General features: G+C 40.8%; 2 protein-coding genes across 4 annotated transcripts in view; both read left to right on the top strand.

The window, feature by feature from the left end:
• LOC108131231 (streptococcal hemagglutinin) overlaps nt 1-19,195 on the top strand; it is a 54,467-nt gene that overhangs the window by 7,479 nt on the left and 27,793 nt on the right. Inside the window, exon 1 of one of the 2 annotated variants that reach the window (XM_017250014.2) lies at nt 3,091-3,336. The exons of the other annotated variant lie outside the window; for it this stretch is intronic. Coding sequence (XP_017105503.2) covers nt 3,091-3,336 — 246 coding nt within the window. Of the gene's footprint in view, nt 1-3,090; nt 3,337-19,195 lie in introns of those variants that run through there. 2 annotated transcript variants of the gene reach the window in all.
• Nucleotides 5,621-6,586, top strand: LOC108131235 (uncharacterized). 2 transcript variants are annotated; one of them, XM_070277277.1, is made up of 2 exons: nt 5,621-6,117; nt 6,202-6,586. In XM_070277277.1, exons 1-2 carry the CDS (start codon nt 5,726-5,728, stop codon nt 6,218-6,220), a joined length of 411 nt encoding a protein of 136 aa, XP_070133378.1. In that variant the 5' UTR covers nt 5,621-5,725; the 3' UTR covers nt 6,221-6,586. The 2 variants fall into 2 exon arrangements, with proteins under 2 accessions (XP_070133378.1, XP_017105510.1); XM_017250021.3 differs by lacking the exon at nt 6,202-6,586 and having other exon boundaries at nt 5,645-5,881; nt 5,956-6,097.

Here is a 19,195-nt window from a genome sequence, read left to right as displayed (position 1 = left end):
AACAATGTAAAAAATATTTTGTCTCAGGATTTTGATGCAGAGTGGTGGAGAATCGATCTAGAAATCGTTTAAGGTGCTCCGCTTGAGAATCGGATCAGGATTGAGGAAGATATAGCCATCACCGTGGGCCATATAGGGGAAAACCCCATTTTCAAGGGATCCACCACGAAAAATGGACAAAAAATTTAAAAAATATTTTGTCTCAGGATTTTGATGCAGAGTGGTGGAGAATCGATCTAGAAATCGTTTAAGGTACTCCGCTTGAGAATCGGATCAGGATTGAGGAAGATATAGCCATCACTATGGGCCATATATGGGAAACCGCATTTTCAAGGGATCCCATCACGAAAAATGGACAAAAAATTTAAAAAATATTTTGTCTCAGGATTTTGATGAAGAATAGTAGAGAATCGATCTAGAAATCGTTTAAGGTACTCCGCTTGTGAATCGGATCAGGATTGAGGAAGATATAGCCATCACCGTGGGCCATATAGGGGAAAACCCCATTTTCAAGGGATCCCACCACGAAAAATGGACAAAAAATTTAAAAAATATTTTGTCTCAGGATTTTGATGCAGAGTGGTGGAGAATCGATCTAGAAATCGTTTAAGGTACTCCGCTTGAGAATCGGATCAAGATTGAGGAAGATATAGCCATCACTATGGGCCATATAGGGGAAACCCCATTTTCAAAGGATCCCATCACGAAAAATGGACAAAAAATTTAAAAAATATTTTGTCTCAGGATTTTGATGCAGAATAGTGGAGAATCGATCTAGAAATCGTTTAAGGTACTCCGCTTGAGAATCGGATCAGGATTGAGGAAGATATAGCCATCACTATGGGCCATATAGGGGAAACCCCATTTTCAAAGGATCCCATCACGAAAAATGGACAAAAAATTTAAAAAATATTTTGTCTCAGGATTTTGATGCAGAATAGTGGAGAATCGATCTAGAAATCGTTTAAGGTACTCCGCTTGAGAATCGGATCAGGATTGAGGAAGATATAGCCATCACCGTGGGCCATATAGGGGAAAACCGCATTTTCAAGGGATCCCATCACGAAAAATGGACAAAAAATTTAAAAAATATTTTGTCTCAGGATTTTAATGCAGAATAGTGGAGAATCGATCTAGAAATCGTTTAAGGTACTCCGCTTGAGAATCGGATCAGGATTGAGGAAGATATAGCCATCACCGTGGGCCATATAGGGGACTATATCCTATAGCCATATGATCAACCTACCAAATTTTATAACGCTCGGTCGACTATATCCTTTAGCTGCCGTATAACTGAACAATCGAAAAAAGAGTTTAATATTTGGGACAAATACTTATTTTTAAAGATAGAATGATATTCAATACAATTAAAAATTTTGTAAGGATATGGCCTGTAAGGATATAGATTCTAGTTTATTTTCTAATATATAGTTTTTCAGATATTACCCGATTTCCAATACTTTTACCCAAGCTATACGAAGGGTGTTATGAAGTCGCGCATGTCAATATCGCTTTTTATTATGTTACAACTTGTTTTCCTTTTCGTCATTTTATTTTAACAACAAATAATACATTTGCGCCATGTTTCCTGCTTGTTTTTCGGCATTCGTTTATTAAATGTGGCGTGCACGTGTTGGTAAACTAACACACACACAGAGCCAGATACTCTCACAACCACGGCGGCACACAGACACTGGCAGACACGACAGTCGCCGAGACATTCCACTATAGGAAATTTGACCACTTTTTCTGGCCAAAAACCATTTTTTGAAAGTTAAAGGATTTAAATAATTTTAACTGCATATCATTCACAATAGATTAATTTTTAATGTTGCATACCAGAAATTTTCATAGATGGCGCCACTGCGAAGAAAACAGCTGTTAAAAACAGCTGTTGATGTTAACATTTACATGAGAATTTACGATTTTTTGGTGCGATTTTAAAAACACGAATACTTAAAATTTTATGGACAAAATAAAAAGTTTTGAAATAAATACTTTTTTAAGTGGTTTGTATTGTGTGTTTGTGTATGTGAAGTGTCCAAAAAACTTGTGTTGTCTTTTTAATAAAGTGAAAATGTAAGCAGTCTAGCATTAGAAATTTTTAGAAATAAATCACATTTTTAAAAAGAGATTTAAACCAAGTCTGGCGGAGTCGGACAATGTAATTTAGTCCATGTTGTAGATTGTTTAATTTTCTTCAAATGAGTGAAATATGAATATGCATAAAAATGCACTTTCGAAGAAATTTATAATTTAAGGAGGCAACCTCAACACCTTTAATGTGAATCTGTTAGCTGTGAGACTAGTGCAAAACCGAACAGTTAGAATGTTATTTTTAAATAGGGGGCGGTGCCACGCCCACAATTTTTTCATTTCTGAGTTCTTTTGACCATATAAACTCAAATCAAAAATCAAAATTTAAATATCTTGCTTAGTTTTTGAGTTAGAATGTGTTTCTTAAAAAGTGGGCGGTGCCACGCCCACATTTTTTTAAAATATTGAATCTATTGACCATGTGAACTCAAATCAAAAATCAGAACTTAAATATCTTGTTTCGTTCTTGAGATATTATTTTTGGCCAGAAAAAGTGGTCATATTTCCTATAGTGCATTCACTGCCACACACACACTCACCCGAACAAGGATACACTCGAAGCAGACAATGTGATTCCTACATTAATATTAACGTTAAAGGAGCAACAACAAAAACGTTCATCAAACATGCGGCGTTTAGTACGCAAACACACACACACACAGACACACACCCACCGACCGACCCACTGACGAGCTCCAAATGGCGGAAAATGAGTGCGAGCGAGAGGGCGGACGGCCATTTCCTTTCGCCTCTTTCCGGTGCGTTGAAAGTTTCGCTTTCGTTTTTCGTTCGCCGCTGGTTTTCCTCCATTTTTTTTTAGCTTTTTTGGTTGTCTTTCAGTTGGCGGCGAGCATTTCCTTAAGGCAAACGCGGCATTGATTTGTCCTCCGCAGGATATTCGTTCCGTTGCCCCAAAAAATCCCCAAAAAAAAGTGCAGTGTGTGCTATTTAGTGAGATAACGGTATATCCATCCGACCCTCGGAGCTCCGATCATGGCTCTGGTCGCCCACCGAATGATGCTGCCCTCGCGGCACCGCCGCTCCACCACCCAACAGCAGGTAGCCCGCAACAAGGTGGGTGTCCTGCTGGTGCCCAGCGTGGCGGATTATTGTGCCGGCGGCGGCGAGCAGCTCTCCACGCCCCAGCCCACGCCGGCCGCCTCCCAGCAGAACCTTAACCTGCAAGTGGAGCCGCCACCGGAGCCCGGCGACAGCAACAATAGCAGCGGCAACCTCAAAGTGAGTGCAACAGGTGTTGGTTGCAAGTGCAACGGCCCAGATTCGGATTGTGTTGCATGCAACGTTGAATTGAAGTTCCTCGTGGAAGTCCTTCTAGTGTTTGCTTTCTCGCTTTAGCACTATTGCTTTCTCGCTTTGGCAGCTCAGCTTTTTTTGCCTCAACTGGCGCCAAGTTTATGGCTCGGTTGAGGTTGTTGTTCTTGGTCATGGTTTTGCTGGGATATTGGATATTGGAACTGGGGACTGGGATTGGAGAAGTCGGTTGAGTTTATTAAGTATACGACATGTGGCAGTCAAGCTGTGAGGAATATTAAAGTGTCTGGTTAGCTGGATAGGGCTTTTTCATGTAAATACTTTTTCCAATAACTTTGATTTTAATTTAAGTTAAATGCTATTATTTTGTGTATATTATATTTTGTAAAATACATTATATTTCATTCTGAAAATAATAGAAAAGAATGAGAGTTGAAATATTTGTGATAAATTTATGATAAAAGGGAATCCCTGATTTAATTATATTTGAATTATATTTTAAAAAAGAAAGCATAGTTTGAAAAGCTTACCATATTTTAGTAGTACTACCTAAATTCTCAATAAAAACAAATAAAAAAGCCATCCGGAATAATCCATTTTTAAATATAACCTGTTGTTCAAATGCCTGCATGTCATTGCTTCGAATGTCATTATTTCTCATATCCGCCCACAAAATTTCAGTAAACCTATTATATAGAACTGATTTTGATTGGTTTTCCTTTTGTTTTTATTGTCACCGCCAAGGTGCGTGTCATGTCAGTCTTAATACCTAGGATGTTTAACGCGTACCTTGTCACGACCTTTGGAAACAAATGGAATTTTTAATCCCTATTGTTAAATGGATCGGTGTTGGCCATAATTGAATAGGTTTCGACTGTTTTTGTTTTGGTTTCCCAACTCAATGACACCTGCAATTATTGCGATGTTACGATGCGTGACGAACTTGACGCTGACCGATTGTAATCGCTGAAGCCCATAATTTATTTAATGCAGCAACCGGTTCGGGGTGTTGGGTCCTGCCAACGGCTATACTAATCAATAAGTCCTAATGCGTGTCCTTGACATGTTATAAATAGCCAGAAGGTGCTTAATTTGGCGCAATTTAAATGCAGGCTGTGCAATTTAGTTTTAACTTGAGACTTGTTCAGTGGTAATTAGCAATAGGTTCGAATGCTTAATAGGTTCAATGGCTTAGATATTTGCTACGATTTTAAAAACTCTAATTAATTAAGAACTTAGAGTAATAACTACTTAACTACTAATAGAGCTACTTAGAGTAATAAGCTAAGCGTTTTTTTACTTCGAAGTTATTTTTCTCATTCAAAACCTATCCCAACATGCAGGACTAAAAGAGAAACTCACCTCACTACAGACAAAAACCTTAAAAGCTTTGTTCTCTGGAAAGCTTTCCAACCTTTACCTTCTAAAAAAAAGGTTTGTGTCTCGTCTAGGTTATTAATAAATTTTAAAAAACATTAAATGTTTTTAAACATTGTTTTAAATTTTTTCGAATATCCTTATAAAAAGACTGTCATCGGAATACATATATAGTATTTACAAAGCTATTTAATAGCGACTTGTTGATTTTTGGCTGAGTTCCTTACTTGTACTTTAAGCTTATGCTTAAAACAATTGTGGACTTTGTTTTTTACCAAACTATTTAGTTATTTACAAAAATTTTTAAGATACCTTTAAATATTATTCACAAACAATTATCCATCACAAACAAAAGCAGTTCCAAATTAAACAAAGTGTGAATGCGTTTCGGTATAGGCATATTTTTTCGAGGTGAATTAAGGCAATTTCTATAACTTAATCGAAATTTCAAAATAATAATTTTTTTAAACAGGGCTTTCATGCGCTTGTTACAATTATTATAATTAATATGATTCTACTTCATGATTCTACTTGTAAAAGCGGGGGACTTTTTTCAAAACTATATATTTGAAGAAATTGGTCTGATACCAAAACTCCATAACTCCATACTCCATAAGGATCGGTACATTATATCCGATACTTATGCATGGATTTAATTTCTGAAATTTCAATTTTGGATTAAGTATGGTGCAGTAACCGTAGAACGCCCATTTGATAAAAAGCTAAATGTTGGAATAATGGAAATGAAACATAGGAACTTTGGACCCGTTAAAATCACATTTGTTGCTCCGCTTTATATAAAAAAAATATTTTAGAAGATATCCCAAACACACTTCTCACTCTTTGTTCGATAACTAAAGAGGAATGAAATTATTAATCGATAAATTATGAAAGAAGCCATCAGTAGTTTGACATCTTTCATTCGAGTCGCAAAGAGCTAAGTTGTTAGACGTTTTTTGTACTGCTCCTGAGAACAAAAATGAGTGACGGTTATTCGATTGAAGATGTGGCTGCCTATGAGGAGGTAGATGATGCTCCGGAGAGAGTTCTTACTTTGGAGGAGCAGAACGAACTAGCCGTGCAGATGATTATCAAATTGGCACAAAAGGAGCACGAGGACAAGTCCCAAGATCAAGTAATTTCCGAAATAAAGAAGCGCAAAGAGGAAGATTCAGCGAGGCTATGTGATATTAACAAATTCCATTCAAGTTTTATCAGGGACAATGACCAGACCGAGTATGGCTTCAAGGAACTTATGGAGGATCTTAATGTTTCTTCTTCGGATGAGAGCGATGATGATGACTATGATGATTATTATGCATATGTTAAAAACCAAAAAGGTGTTAGAGGGTTATTTTTTCACAAACTTCTGTAAGTGCATTCGTATTTATTGTAAGGTTTTATGGACTATACTAGGTATACATATGTACATATTTTAATAATCATTTTTTTTAGGAGTGATGACTTATTATAATTTAAAGTGTGTGAAAAATTCATACATGAATATATGTATATAATATTTTAATGGTAATGAATCGAGGAAACAATGAGGCATTTTATGAATTTTAGCTACATAATGATCTCTATGAATTGCCAAATATTATGATTAAGACTTAATTCAAATGACAATCTAATCAAATAAATGTGATATGATAATCTGGCGCATTACAAAAAATAATGTCAAATGTGGGAACAACTTTATGAGCGATATGACTGATTTTAATCTGCGTGAATCGAGGCATTAATGAAGACATTTGAGCGATTTAACAGCAAAATAATCTCCTTGGATTTTCAAATATTTAGATGAAGCTTTTATTTTTAATATTTTTTATTAAATGGAATGCAAACTCAGCATGGTGTTGAAATTTGGGGGATTACTAACCAATCACACAGAAACACTTGAAGGGGATTATACACCTTTCGTTTTCCTGACCAATCTCTTGGGCAAAACCAGAGCATTCTCATTAATAAGAGACTTACAGGGATTTATGCCTAAACGAGAAGAAGGGTGGTATAAATATTACACTAACTACTACAGCTGGCAAATTACCATGATGATAATGATAATAAGGGAAAATAAGCAAGGTCTCGGGTGCATCTTGTAAGCCGCATGGCCAATTGTCATAATTTATGCAACGAGCAGCCCAAAAAACCAGCAGTCACCGTTTTGTCCCTTTTTGAAACTTTAATTAAGTTGAACTTATCTATGCCTTACACATGAGACTTGAGCGTATGCGATGCGATGCGGTCTCTCTCTTTCCCTCTCTCATTCATACACACCCACACAACCATACACTTCACGCATAAGCCAGAAAAGGCTCTCAAATATGCAAATGAATGTGGCACTGGCACGTCAAATGTGGCTTTACACCCGCACATACTGCCACACACACACCCACACGAACACCCAGCCACCTTGGGGAACATGCATTTTGGTCATGTTTACAATGTCAGCTAGGATAACAGGCAGCCGATTGCACTCCCAAATGTAGGAGACTGCGAGCTTTAACACTGTACAAAATAAGAGGTTATATTTTTATTTTATAAGTAATAATTTTAGTCAAGGGTTAGCGTCTTCAGTACCGGAAGTCGATCTTCTCCGATATAAAAGCTGTTAAAACAGCTGATTCGATAATCGAAGCAACCCTGTGCTTAACAGCTCTATGCAGTGCCTAACAGCACTCTGTAATGGCTTTGCGATCACGTTTTTTTTTTTACGACAAGTTTATCTCGCCTCTTTTATTTTTTTGCAAAAGGTAAATATCAATATTAAATTGTATATTACATTTTTTATTTTATTTTAATTTTTTTGAAGCATTCTTCAATATTCAATATTTTTCTGATTGTGCACTAAAGCAATGTCATCAAATTAGGCCAAAGGAGAGCCATCAGCTGTTTGCAACGCCCACGCACAGCTGAGCGGGCGAGAGAGAGCTTTTGGCGGGAGCACCGCTCTCAGCAAGGAGCAGGACATTGTTGGCTCGGCTTTTGCGATTCGGGTCCTGCTCCTTGGCCGCACCTGGCCAAGCTTCGGCTTCGACTTGGCTTTTGTTTACATGCCAGGCAGCAGAGCCCAACATATCGGCAGATCCTGCTCCCGCTCACGAGCTGAGCTCCTGCTGCAATGCAGGGCGAAGGACGAGCGACGAAGCACGCGCCAGCGAGCGACCCACTTCGGGCGGCGGCCGCTTTCAATTTCGTTCAACCTGAAATGTGAAACCTGAAAACTGAAAGCCAAGCCGAAAACGAGTCCGATTCGCAATCGGTTGGAGCGCTCGCTTTCAATTTCGCCTCGTTATTCGTTGGTGGCCGTTGGGCGGCCTCAGTCGTGTTTTTGTTGTGCCCGTTCGCGCGTCTCCTGGCTGGCAGAGTTCGTCCTCGCGTCCTCTCGTCCTCGCCGCTCGACAGACCAGCAAATTACACCAGCAGCAGCAAAAAGGACAAAAACGGCAGCCTGGGCGCTGCAGTTCGCAGTTCGCGACGCGTCCGCGCCTATTAAATAGGGAATTTCTACCATTTTTCTACAACTAATACTCGTCCACTTTCCTTTCCACTTTCCAAACCGAACTTGGCCCATTTTTTGTAAAGAAAAAAATAAAAGAATTCTGAAGGAGAAGTTTAAGTTTAACGCCTACCAGAAAGATAGTTATGTGCGCAAAAGAACGTCGTTAATAATTGATTTGGTTCCCAACTGGCGTGGCGATGGGAGTTCCGTGCCGAATAAATAATGCAAAAATTGCAGTGCAAATGTAATATGGAATTGCAATCACAACCGTATCAAGGTGACCACAACAGCCCGAGTCCACAACAGCCGTAATTGTCACTCGGACGTCGCCGTTGGCCAAGAACCGTGTGTGTGTCCCAGCAGGTAAGCGATCCCAGGACCTGGTCACGGCACGGTACCCGGACACGGTGCACTCGTCCTGCCAAATGGCGACGCATGAGTGACAACTGAAAATATGCAAAACTAACGTAAACAAAAACACAAACAACAACCGAAATCAAATCAATCAATAATGAGATAGAAAGCGACTGCCGATGCGACTGCAAGCAGATCCTTTCAAGTTCCACCTTCAATTACTTTGATTGCTTCGAGTGCATTCTAAAGCGATATCCAAAGGCCAAAAAAATTAAATATTTAAAAAGCATAAACAATAATCGTGACCCAATTGCATTGAAAATGTAATGAGAAATAAATGAAAAGATAATAAAATGTAAAAGCAATCAAATAAAAAGGTAAAGAGTGAAATGAATAAATCAGAATAATAACATCATCAATTTTTGAAGAAAATCCCTCGTTGGGCTAACAAATATATACAAAAATAATTAAGAAATACAAGAAATTGATTTATTAATTCAAAGCCAACAAAAGAGTCGTCCAAAATGCCTCACTTATATAATCAAAATAATTCATAACGAATAAATAATGATAAATTGAATTACGGATATGTAATAATAAAGGGAAACCTGAGACTGCAAAAACCAAGTCTGCCAACAAAACAGGCAAACAAACGGGCCAAAAAGAAAATGTTTATATATATAAGGGAGGATATATATATTATATACGTTTATAGGAGATGGCAGCTGCTAACAATAAGCAGAAAAGCAACAAAAATTCAGCCAGACAGCATGAAAAATGATAATGACAGTCGCCGCAAAGCAAACGTGAAAAGTGATTATAAACACATACTCATACCTACAAGCCATTTGCATACAATATGGCCATAATCGATGGCTGATTCATTGATGCAATCGGACGATTTATTCAAGCTGAAATGTTAATTGAAATTGGATTTTTGATTGTATCTCGTATTAGGTATTAGTATCCATCCCCTTTAGTCGGTTGTCAGTTGAAGTTGAATGGCAAATCGTTCGTTACGTATACGCAGTGTGGGCCCGTTGTTTACCTGTAATGTGCTGCTAATTTGTTGCCACAAGAGCGTTACTCATTTCCGAGCAATTACATTAACACCACAATCGTTTTAATTAGGCCAGGCACTCCGGGCACTGGTAGAGGCGATGGTGAGGAGGGACCGGCACATGCGGGACAAGTTGGTAACGAAAGTATCTCGCCTCGCATCTTGAAAAATATGAAAAAATGCAAATGAAAAGTTTTCATGCGAAAGTTTTCCCCTTTTTCGCTTTTGGCATTGGCGTCGCCGTCGTCCGCCCAGTCTGCCAGTCGAGACAACTTTGTTCAGGTGTTGTTGGTTGTTTGCCACACGGGTTTTCCGTGTATTTTTTCAAGTGCTGAGGGTTGCTCAAGGCGGTCCTACCTCTGACCTTTTGCATTTTGTTTTTGGCAGCCGCTAGTGATATGATATAATTTTGAAAATATTAAATTTGGACATTTTCCCAGAGAGTGTAATAGTTTTGTAAGGAATTTTGTGCTTGGAAATGGGAAATTAAAAGGTCCTCAAAGGTATTCCATAAATTATATGTATGGTATATGCTTATCAAACGTAACTCTACCTTATGATTTAATGATCATTTTCTTGAGGCCTCATTAGGATATGCTAATATGTTGGCCAAAGGACTGACCTTCAGGGAGCGTTCGCTGGTTGCGTTTCGTGTCTGGGAACAATTTTTCAAAATTGAATTTCCAGGCAAGCCAAGGAAGCGAATGTAGTGCAAAGTGGCCAACAAGCAAACGCATAGGAATTAAATGTTTGCAAAAACGAGGCCCAAACGCGCCTGGTTGTTGGCCTGGCTTAGAACCACATCCCATCGCACAGGCTGCCTGCCATCAGCGAACGTGGCCATAATTCAAACGACGCGCAAACTACTTAATGTTATTAGATATGTCTTCTTTCCCGTCACGCCCACACTGCAGCTGTGTGGGCCAATGGTGGGCTGGGGGCTGAAATAAAACTTTTGCACGGATTTTCTAACACTGTCTGTGTCGGCCAAGTTTATGCTGATGTTGTTGATTACAGCTGCCGCTTCTTGTTGGCTAGGCTCCTGTGGTTCCTCGGCACTTTGTCCTTTTTCTTTTAATTTTTTTCTATTTTTTTGGTGTGTGTCCTTAACTTTCCATCGTTGACATTTCGTTTCAGCATTTTCCATGTGTGCGTAGTTGGCTTTTTCTTCGTAGTCCTGGCCAGTCCTGGGCCGCCTGTCTGCCTGCAGGTGCTGCATTTAAAATGAAATATGGCAGACATTTTTGCGGTTGAGATAAATGCGACACAGTTTGTTTGCTTTTGCGTTTTCTGCTGGCTAACTTATTAGATTTGTTTCCCTGCCCTGCCGGCTGACTGCTCGTTTACTTTACTTACTCTTTTCCTGACAGTTGACGTTTGTTTTCGTGGCCTTACTGCTGGTCTGGCTAAAAAAAGAATTATATCTGGGATCAGACAATAAGGTGAACAAAAATATATATATTCGACGAGAGTTAAGGCAGGAGCCAGCAAAACAATTACTTAAAAAACAATCTTGCCATGTTAACAAGTTCTTGAAAAGAAAATATTAAAATTTACAGCCGCACTCACACTCGATTTGTTCTCCGCACTCCTGAAGCCTACTCCTGAAAATTTCAAGACGCAATTAGCTTAAATCAGAAGCAGCCAATCAGGCAATGTGCGCCACTTGAAAACTTTTAGCCAACTTTGAGGAGGGTCAGTGGAGTGGCGCCTCCGGCAGGCTCTTGTTGCTCGAGCCCCGAGGCGATTTAAATAGCCGGATAGCCCAATGGGCCTCCTCGTTGGGAACCAGGCCCCGGAACGCAGTCTCAGACATTTTGGCAGCCGAATGCAATTTCTGTTATTCGCTGAAATCCATTTTTTTATACGAGCCGTGAATAAATCGAGCAGAATATCCAGCCTCTGTTCTCTGAATATGTAAAAATGTTTGAATGGTGTATTTGTCAGGTTTCTGTTGAGATTTTAAGACTGCCAGATTAAAGCGAGAGCCGAAACAAAAAAGATTATTTGTATTTGGCAAATTTACGCTTATTGACAGGCGAGGAGGGACTGGAGGCGGAGGGTGCTCGAGCCATCTGCTCTTGGCCCGGTTTAAGGTTGTTTATGGCCTCAGCTTGTGTGGCGATAGGCCTGTCATTTATTAACTTGAATTTGCATTTAAGCTGTTTGCCGGGCCGGGAAGGACCCGAACCCGCTTCTCGTCCTCCCCGCCTTCCGGGCTAGGACAACAAATTAAGCATGGCAATCTTAAAGATTTTTAAACACTCGAATTTATCAAGATCCAGGCCCATTTGGCCCAACTAACCCTTAACTCAGTCTCTGGCAGGCCGGGAAAACAGGCAAACAGGCCCCTCACCGGGCTGAGTAGCTAATTTGCAGAGTGAAGGGGACGAATTTTCATTTTCATACTTTATGATTTGCCAGGACGACGACGGCACGCTTTCCATTTGCTTTAACATTTAAGTGTTGCTTTGTTTTTCGTACCCGACTCGGTTCTCAGCCGGTCTCGGTTCTCTAGGCCATAAACTGTAGCCTACTTGTGAGCGACTTGGCTCAGACTCGGCTCAGAGCTGTTGACATTGTGTGCGGTGGGGTGCGGTGCGGTTGCTTTCGAGCATTGTTGTTAGCCGTGCTTAGATGTGCGCCAGGAAGCAAACACTCTACGCCCACTTGGGCAGCTTTTTCGCTTTGTTTCCCCCAAAACTGCAAAGGCAGTAGTCCCAAGAAGGCAGCAGCCTCCGGCTCGAGTGTTTCGAATGTCCTCGAGCACTGCCTGCCAGGGTCATTTGTTCATTTGCATTCGCAAAGACTGGTCTTGTCTTTCGGCTATTATGCATTTAGTCTCTCTCCCCCCTTAAAAAAGGGGATTGTGAATGCCGCTTTAAAATAATTAAAAAATGTGACGCAAATGCAAATAGAAATGGAAAGGCGTCAAAGGAGCAGGGCGGTGGAACTCCCACAAGTAGCGGCCATGTCAAATGAATTGGCATGTGTCGTGGCAAAAGTCTAAAACTAATTGGGTTATGTCCTCCCCAGATGCTCGTTGTCAGCTCACCTCGGCTCAGCTCAGTAAAGTCCGGCAGCAGAGCATTTCCGTTGTCCTCAAACAATCCCACTCATGGCCCATGACGTTGATGGCTCTTAAACTGCACTTCATTTGCACCACCACCATCCCTGGCAGACCCAGTATCACTGTGCCACTGCCACACCACCACACCAAACCACTCACAGTCATGGAGACGAGTGGCAAGCACCAACAATGGGATACAAATCTAAGCCAGAACAATTGCATTCGACTGTTTATGGGGCTTTGTATCTACAAGATACTGAGATACTCTCGTACTGAGATACCTGTGCCTGCCCAGTTGCTTGCATAATTTACTAAGCTCTTAGTGCTAACCGGGTTGGCCAGGCCAGGCCAGGCTGGGCCAGAACTCTTGTTGCCAATGTTTTTTTGTGGTCAGCAATAAGCAGCATAGAATCCGAATGCGATGTGTGTCATGTTTTCAATTTTAGTTAATGCGGTTTGTTGGATTTACAGATTCGGGCAAGAGACTTTAATGCTTTTAATAAACAATTAATGTTGTATTGTTATTATTCGATTTTAGAGATCTTTTATAGCTTAGACTCTCATTAATTTAAATATATCTTTTATAAGAAAGAAGCCTCTGTGGTTAATGCCTCTATGGTTCTGCCTTGGTAAAATATCTTTAAAATGAAAATTAAAACCCTATCTCTGCACCTGTTATGTTCCAATTCAATGGCTAACCAGTCATTTGATCAAACCGCTTCTCCCAGCGAGGTGCGATGTCAACAATGCATTTTGTGAATGTAACATTTCCCATTTCCCATTTGCAGGTTGCAGCTTGCATTTGCATAACGCGTGGCACTTCCGATTTCCACCTGGTCGACTGGCGACCTGTCACTTCCAACAGTCATTGTCAGACAGTGGTGACGAGGGGCGGAAGGTCGTTTGGGTGGCGAATCCGAAAAGGGGAGAGGGGCGACAAGCTGAGCAGATAACAACAAAAATTACAGCACAAGAGTGACGGGTTCGAGTCCTGTTTGCTCTTTTGTTGTTGTCGTGTGGCATTCGATGTGTATTTACACAGTCATATTTGTATATCACAGAAGTGACTCTATCTTTCTGCCACCACCTCCCCTGCCTCCCCTCAGCTGCCGCACAAAAACATGGCCAACTCAATAAACAACAACAATCAGGAGGCAGTTATCAAAGGGGGGGCGGTGCTTTTGTTTTGTGTGATTTGTTGTTACACGATTCAGAACGCCCCCTGCGGTGCGTTGAATCAACAAGTCCAGAGGTCCACCCCCTGTGAGCCCATTAGTTATTTGCCAGGATAATGAAAAGGGTTTGGGGGGGGTGGATTGGATGTATAGTGGCCCAAGGCGAAGAAAATCAATCATACGCCAAGTGTGTCAATATGTCAGGCATTTTATGCTGACCCCAACTATTGTCTTTGGGGGGAAATTTAATATTAGTTTTTATATAGATTTTGTACAGCCTGGTATTTGGTATTTGGCCTTTGGGTCAGGTTGTCTAAACACAACTAACCTCATTTGTTTTTTGCTCTTTTTTTTGTCCGCCTTTTGTTTGCCACTCTTGCTGGTTTTTTTTTTTGTTTGTTGTTTTGAGGATATTCTGGGGGACACCCGAAAGGGGCTGGGCTGGCCAACAAAGTGACCCCAATACAGAGAAAACAATAAATTGCAAAATCGTTGAGAACGCTAAGGAAGAGATGCAAAAATAAATTCACAGACTTCGACACCCGCACACAAAGGGGTCAGTTGCAAGTTGAGTAACAAATGCAGGCGGTGCACAAGAGACAATGGCAACAAAATAGCAAATGGCTGGGCAAGTTTCAAGTGGGGCTGGCCAGAGGGCGTGGTCACTGTGGATGCAAACAAACTTCCTCGGCTTGAACCTGGACTGGCCCGGCCAAGCGTGATATTTTATGGCCTTCGAGGACGAGCAGAGCGAGTAAATAAAAAGTTGCCATTACAAATTTTGAATAGCGCAGAAAAAAAGGGGAATAAAGTGAGATAAATAATCTAAAATGGGGAAGTCAAGTTGCAACATTTTAAAGATCAATCCTACTGAGTAAGGTCACAATAAAGTGCAGCAACTATTTGGTTTGGCCAAAACCTATCATCAAATTCCTTTAAAGACTTGAAGCTAGCACAAGGCATTCCCGACAAGCACATGGCTGCCGCAAATGACTTTCCACTCGTGCCACCGCCTCCTCCAATCCTGCCCCACGGGCCAGTGCAACCTCTATGCGAATGCGAATGCAGTCATTAAGCGCCACCATAAAAAGCCATAAACACGACGGCTTCACTCGCAGTTTATGTCATTTGCCACGGACTCCATGTGTGCTTAAAGCCAACCCGATGGTCTCGACTTGGCCGCTCCCGTCCCTTGCCCATTCCACACACTATTGCATTTTTTTTTGTTAGCCATTTCCTGGGCTAGCGTAATAGCCAACGACCAGGGCCCTGGGCAACTCCAGCTCAGCCACTGGGCCACTTTATTGAAGTTTTTCCCAGCCATTACATTTCCCCTCAATTTTCCGTTTTTTTTTTCTAGCAGCTCTTTGTAATTTATGAGGCAGAGAGGTAGCAGGAGAAGGGCCGGACGATGGGGCTTTATGGCCAGGGGCCTGTTGCCTCTGGTGCATCGGCTCGCATGGGTGCTTTGTCTTAATCTGAGGCTCATTCTACGCAACATTGCGCTCGTCTGGCTTTTATGACAACAATTAGGTAGGAATTATGCCACACGGCCATACTCCAGGTTGCACTCAGATAAGGGCTAATAGGGATTGGGTTTTATGTTTATGGGAACTTGTTTTTTAGGATCTCACCCATATGCATCAATCAATTAATTGAACCTTATGAACTTTTAAGGCATTTTTTGTAAACATTATCCTATGAAAACTTTGTCTATAACTAAACTGAAATCTAAATCATTTCTCAAGCCCACTTTACTGAAATGATATCCTTTCATTCTTATCTTGAATTCAACGAGTTAGCAGTTCAAGTTCATCGTTTTTAACTGACAACCGGGCCGTTTCGAGTGTCGGAGGACTCCCTGAACTTAGGCTGACGTGCAATTCCTGCAACGAACGGTATTCAGACATTTTTGGGCGGTGTCTGATGCCAAGGCAGCCAAGGCAGCGACCCCTGCACGTCAGTCCGTCAGTCAAATAGTCAGAGAGTCAGGCTCACGGGCCTGGTGTCAGTTTGTTCGGCTAACACTTTAATTAAAATTCCGAACCAAAGGGAAAAATCAAAAGTTATGAATTCCCCGCCAGAGCCCGGCTCTCGAACTGAAAGTGTCGAGAAAGCAGAACTAGACAGCCGGTTAGGAATAAAGGACGAGGCAGCCGGATGTTCGAGGAACTTGATGGGCGGGATTTAGGATTCGCAACTCAAATGCGAATGCGAATGAAATTCCACAAAAAAAAAAGATTGAAAAGAACGACCTACTTATGTAAGAAATGAAGCCACGGCTTGTTGCCAAAAATAGGATATTTAAATAGATATTGAGAGCAGAGGCTATCAAATAAAAATATTTTTCCGCTGCACAGCCAACGCGCCAGAAAAATATTCTGCATAATATCCAAATAGAAATCGAAATAGAATAATGAATGGATATGAACGTTTATTGGCATTTGCTCTTGCGATAATCAATAATATTTCCGGTTGTGTCGACCGACCTCCCGACACAAGACACCGACATATCCAATTCAATATCGAATCGAATATACGAGTGGAGTGTGGAGTGTCATTGTATTCGTGTCAGTGCCAAATTATTTTATTGGAAAATTTGCATGACAATGGCACTGAAGTTATGGGAACTGATACTTTATGGAGGCACTCAAATTACGAATATATTTGGCAGGTGCGTGGAGAGCACTTTCGGCCTAAATGAATTATATATGCCAGTGCCTATATACATACATACATATATCTCTATTCTATAAAGCAGCTTTGCAGCATTATGCGGGAGGCCTGCGGGACTCATGCACTTTGGGTTCGTTTAATTAGCAATAAAATTAGTCATTATCCTGCACAGGCACTGTGGCAGTGACCGAAAATAAAAGGAATCAGGGCGTGGCAATGCTGCCATAAAACGCGAAACAAACGAAACAAGCCAGCTAGCCGCTGGCACCACAAAAGTCAACTTCAAATAAATTTAAATTTTAATTTCAATCTCAGTCTGACTCGTTCAACAGTGCCGCACAAAAGCCGTCTGTGGCAGCTACCTTACCCTTTTCCCCCCTCCCTCCATTCCCCAGGCACCTCTTCCACTCCCGAACATCCTGTTCCCTCGCTCCTCCATTATCCTTGCCACCGCTGCGTAGACAACTTCCACTGGCGCAGCTGCCATTTTGTGTGTGTCCGTGTGCAAGTGAGTGCGGTCTGATGGAAGCCATTGGCAGGTCCCTGGGCTAACGGGCCAGCTCTTTACGAGTGTGAGGGTGTGTGGCAAGTGCACAAGTGTGTGTGTGCACATTGCACACGAGGGTGAACCGTAGCATAAATGACTTAATCGCAAATTTGTCGGAAATCCATTACAACTGAATTTCGCTGGCTTTTGGGGGAGCTTTATGGATATTTTCAGTTTTAATGCAGCAAGTACCCCAGATTCGCTGGCTCATAACTCACCAAAAGCCAATAAAAATATCATTAAGGAAAATCGATGATATTAATGATGGTTTTTCTATATTTAAGGTTTTTAAATATTTAGGGATATTTTAGCTTAAATAAAACTTTAAATACACTTTAAAAAGTATAAAGAAATTGGTGGTATATTCGGAATGTTTGCACTTAAATTGGGAAGAGCTGATGTTCTAATACCTTTTCTAGATATATATTTTTTGTTAATATTTTAAGAGTCGAGAAGTGAAGTACTAAGTCTTCAAAAATATTTATATCTAGCCTACTTAATAGGTTTAAGTCTAGATTCTAAAACATATACATAAAATGGAACAAAATAGGTAACGTTTCTAGAGTATTTCAAAGTTCCTGAACATAAAACATCTGCTTTTCTCTTAATTAGATCTTCAGCTTTATGGCATTTCTCTTTTACTTAAAAATATACCTATATAATTATAAAAGTAAATAAACTTTTTTTTTAAAACTTTTCCAATCTTACCCAAAAGTAATGATAGAAAATGTTGAAAATTTCGGCCATAATATTAAAAGCAAACGCTTCCCAGAACATCCACGCCAGAAATTAAGCGCCTAGGGTGTATTCGAGTGGTTTCTATATAATGTATGTATGCATTCCCCATGAATAATTAAAGTACGAGGCTTTGCTCCAGTTCATTTTTACCTTTTGCCTTTTTGCCTTTTGGCTGCTGTGGCTGGTGGCTGCTGGGATGCTCGGATGCTCAGCAGGCTCGCCAGGACAGCAGCTGCCAGCCCCCGCACGATATGACGTATACGCCGCGTTGGCTGTCTGACACTAAATGGCAGTCTTTTGATGCAATGTCTCCTGTGGCCAGTCGGGCCGCACGATTTGCGTAACTAGGCACATGTTGAGTCATCATGGCCTTTGTGTGCGAGTGTGTATGAGTGTTTGTGGATTTGCTCGTTTGTGGGCGTGCTTGCCACAAAACAATTGCGGTCTTTTATAAATATAATGGCGTACGGTTGTGCGGCACTAGACTGTAATTACCAAACTTGCATAATTTAGCAGCTTAGGGCCTTGGACAACGCCTTGGACACGGGACGTGGGACAGGATGGAAAACAGAAGAGTGGCTAGAAAATGTTATTATTTTGCAATCATATTGATTTTCTTGGGGACCACCAACACCGTCAACAAGGCATTAATTGGTATCATATAAATTCATATTTCCTGGCCCAGTTTAATTTGCGGTCTGCATGCGAAATCGACGTGCAGGCGTGTGTTGACCTTTTTGCTTACAAATGGCCAATATGTAAATAGGCTGGCAATTAAAAATGCTGCCTGAATGAATTTCTGTTAATTAGCAAAAAAGAAAAGCCGCTGGCTAAAAGCATTTTACAATGGTCTGATATTGGGGAAAGTTTCTCTTGCGATTTTAAAATAAATTTGAAGGTTTTTTAGATAAATATAAGGATTTCTTTTATTACAAAACTGATTCAAACGAAGGCTAAAATAGTGAAATGTAAACAAACTGGTTGGTTATCTAAAAATCCATTCTTGCCATAAACGAGCCTCTTGGTATATTGTTTGGGCCTAAAAATAATATGAAAACCAGAGTACGGCAACACGTCAGCGTCAGCACTATCGGCCCAACTCTTAACTACACTTGACAAAAACGAAAAACAAAAAAATGTATATACTGGCTCCATTATAGCCAAAGTGCTGGTACCTGGCCTTTTGGCCATTGTTGGTGGCTATGTGCCTGCTAGTTTTTGCGCTTTTTTGTGCTGCTATTTTCGTTTTTTGGGGCGTTGCCGTGGCAGAGTTTTAATTAGCCTTGAGTGCGTGCTGGGCTGAGCCAAAAGCCGTACAAATTGT

The sequence above is a fragment of the Drosophila bipectinata genome, chromosome 2L, assembly GCF_030179905.1.
Source record: "Drosophila bipectinata strain 14024-0381.07 chromosome 2L, DbipHiC1v2, whole genome shotgun sequence".
In the NCBI taxonomy this organism is placed as follows: Eukaryota; Metazoa; Arthropoda; class Insecta; order Diptera; family Drosophilidae; genus Drosophila; species Drosophila bipectinata.
Note: the sequence above shows the minus strand (reverse complement) of the source record. Positions and strands in the feature narration are given on the sequence as shown.

Coding starts and splice junctions, on each gene's coding strand:
- LOC108131235 (XM_070277277.1), top strand. CDS start 5,726: ATGAGTGACGGTTATTCGATTGAAGATGTGGCTGCCTATGAGGAGGTA.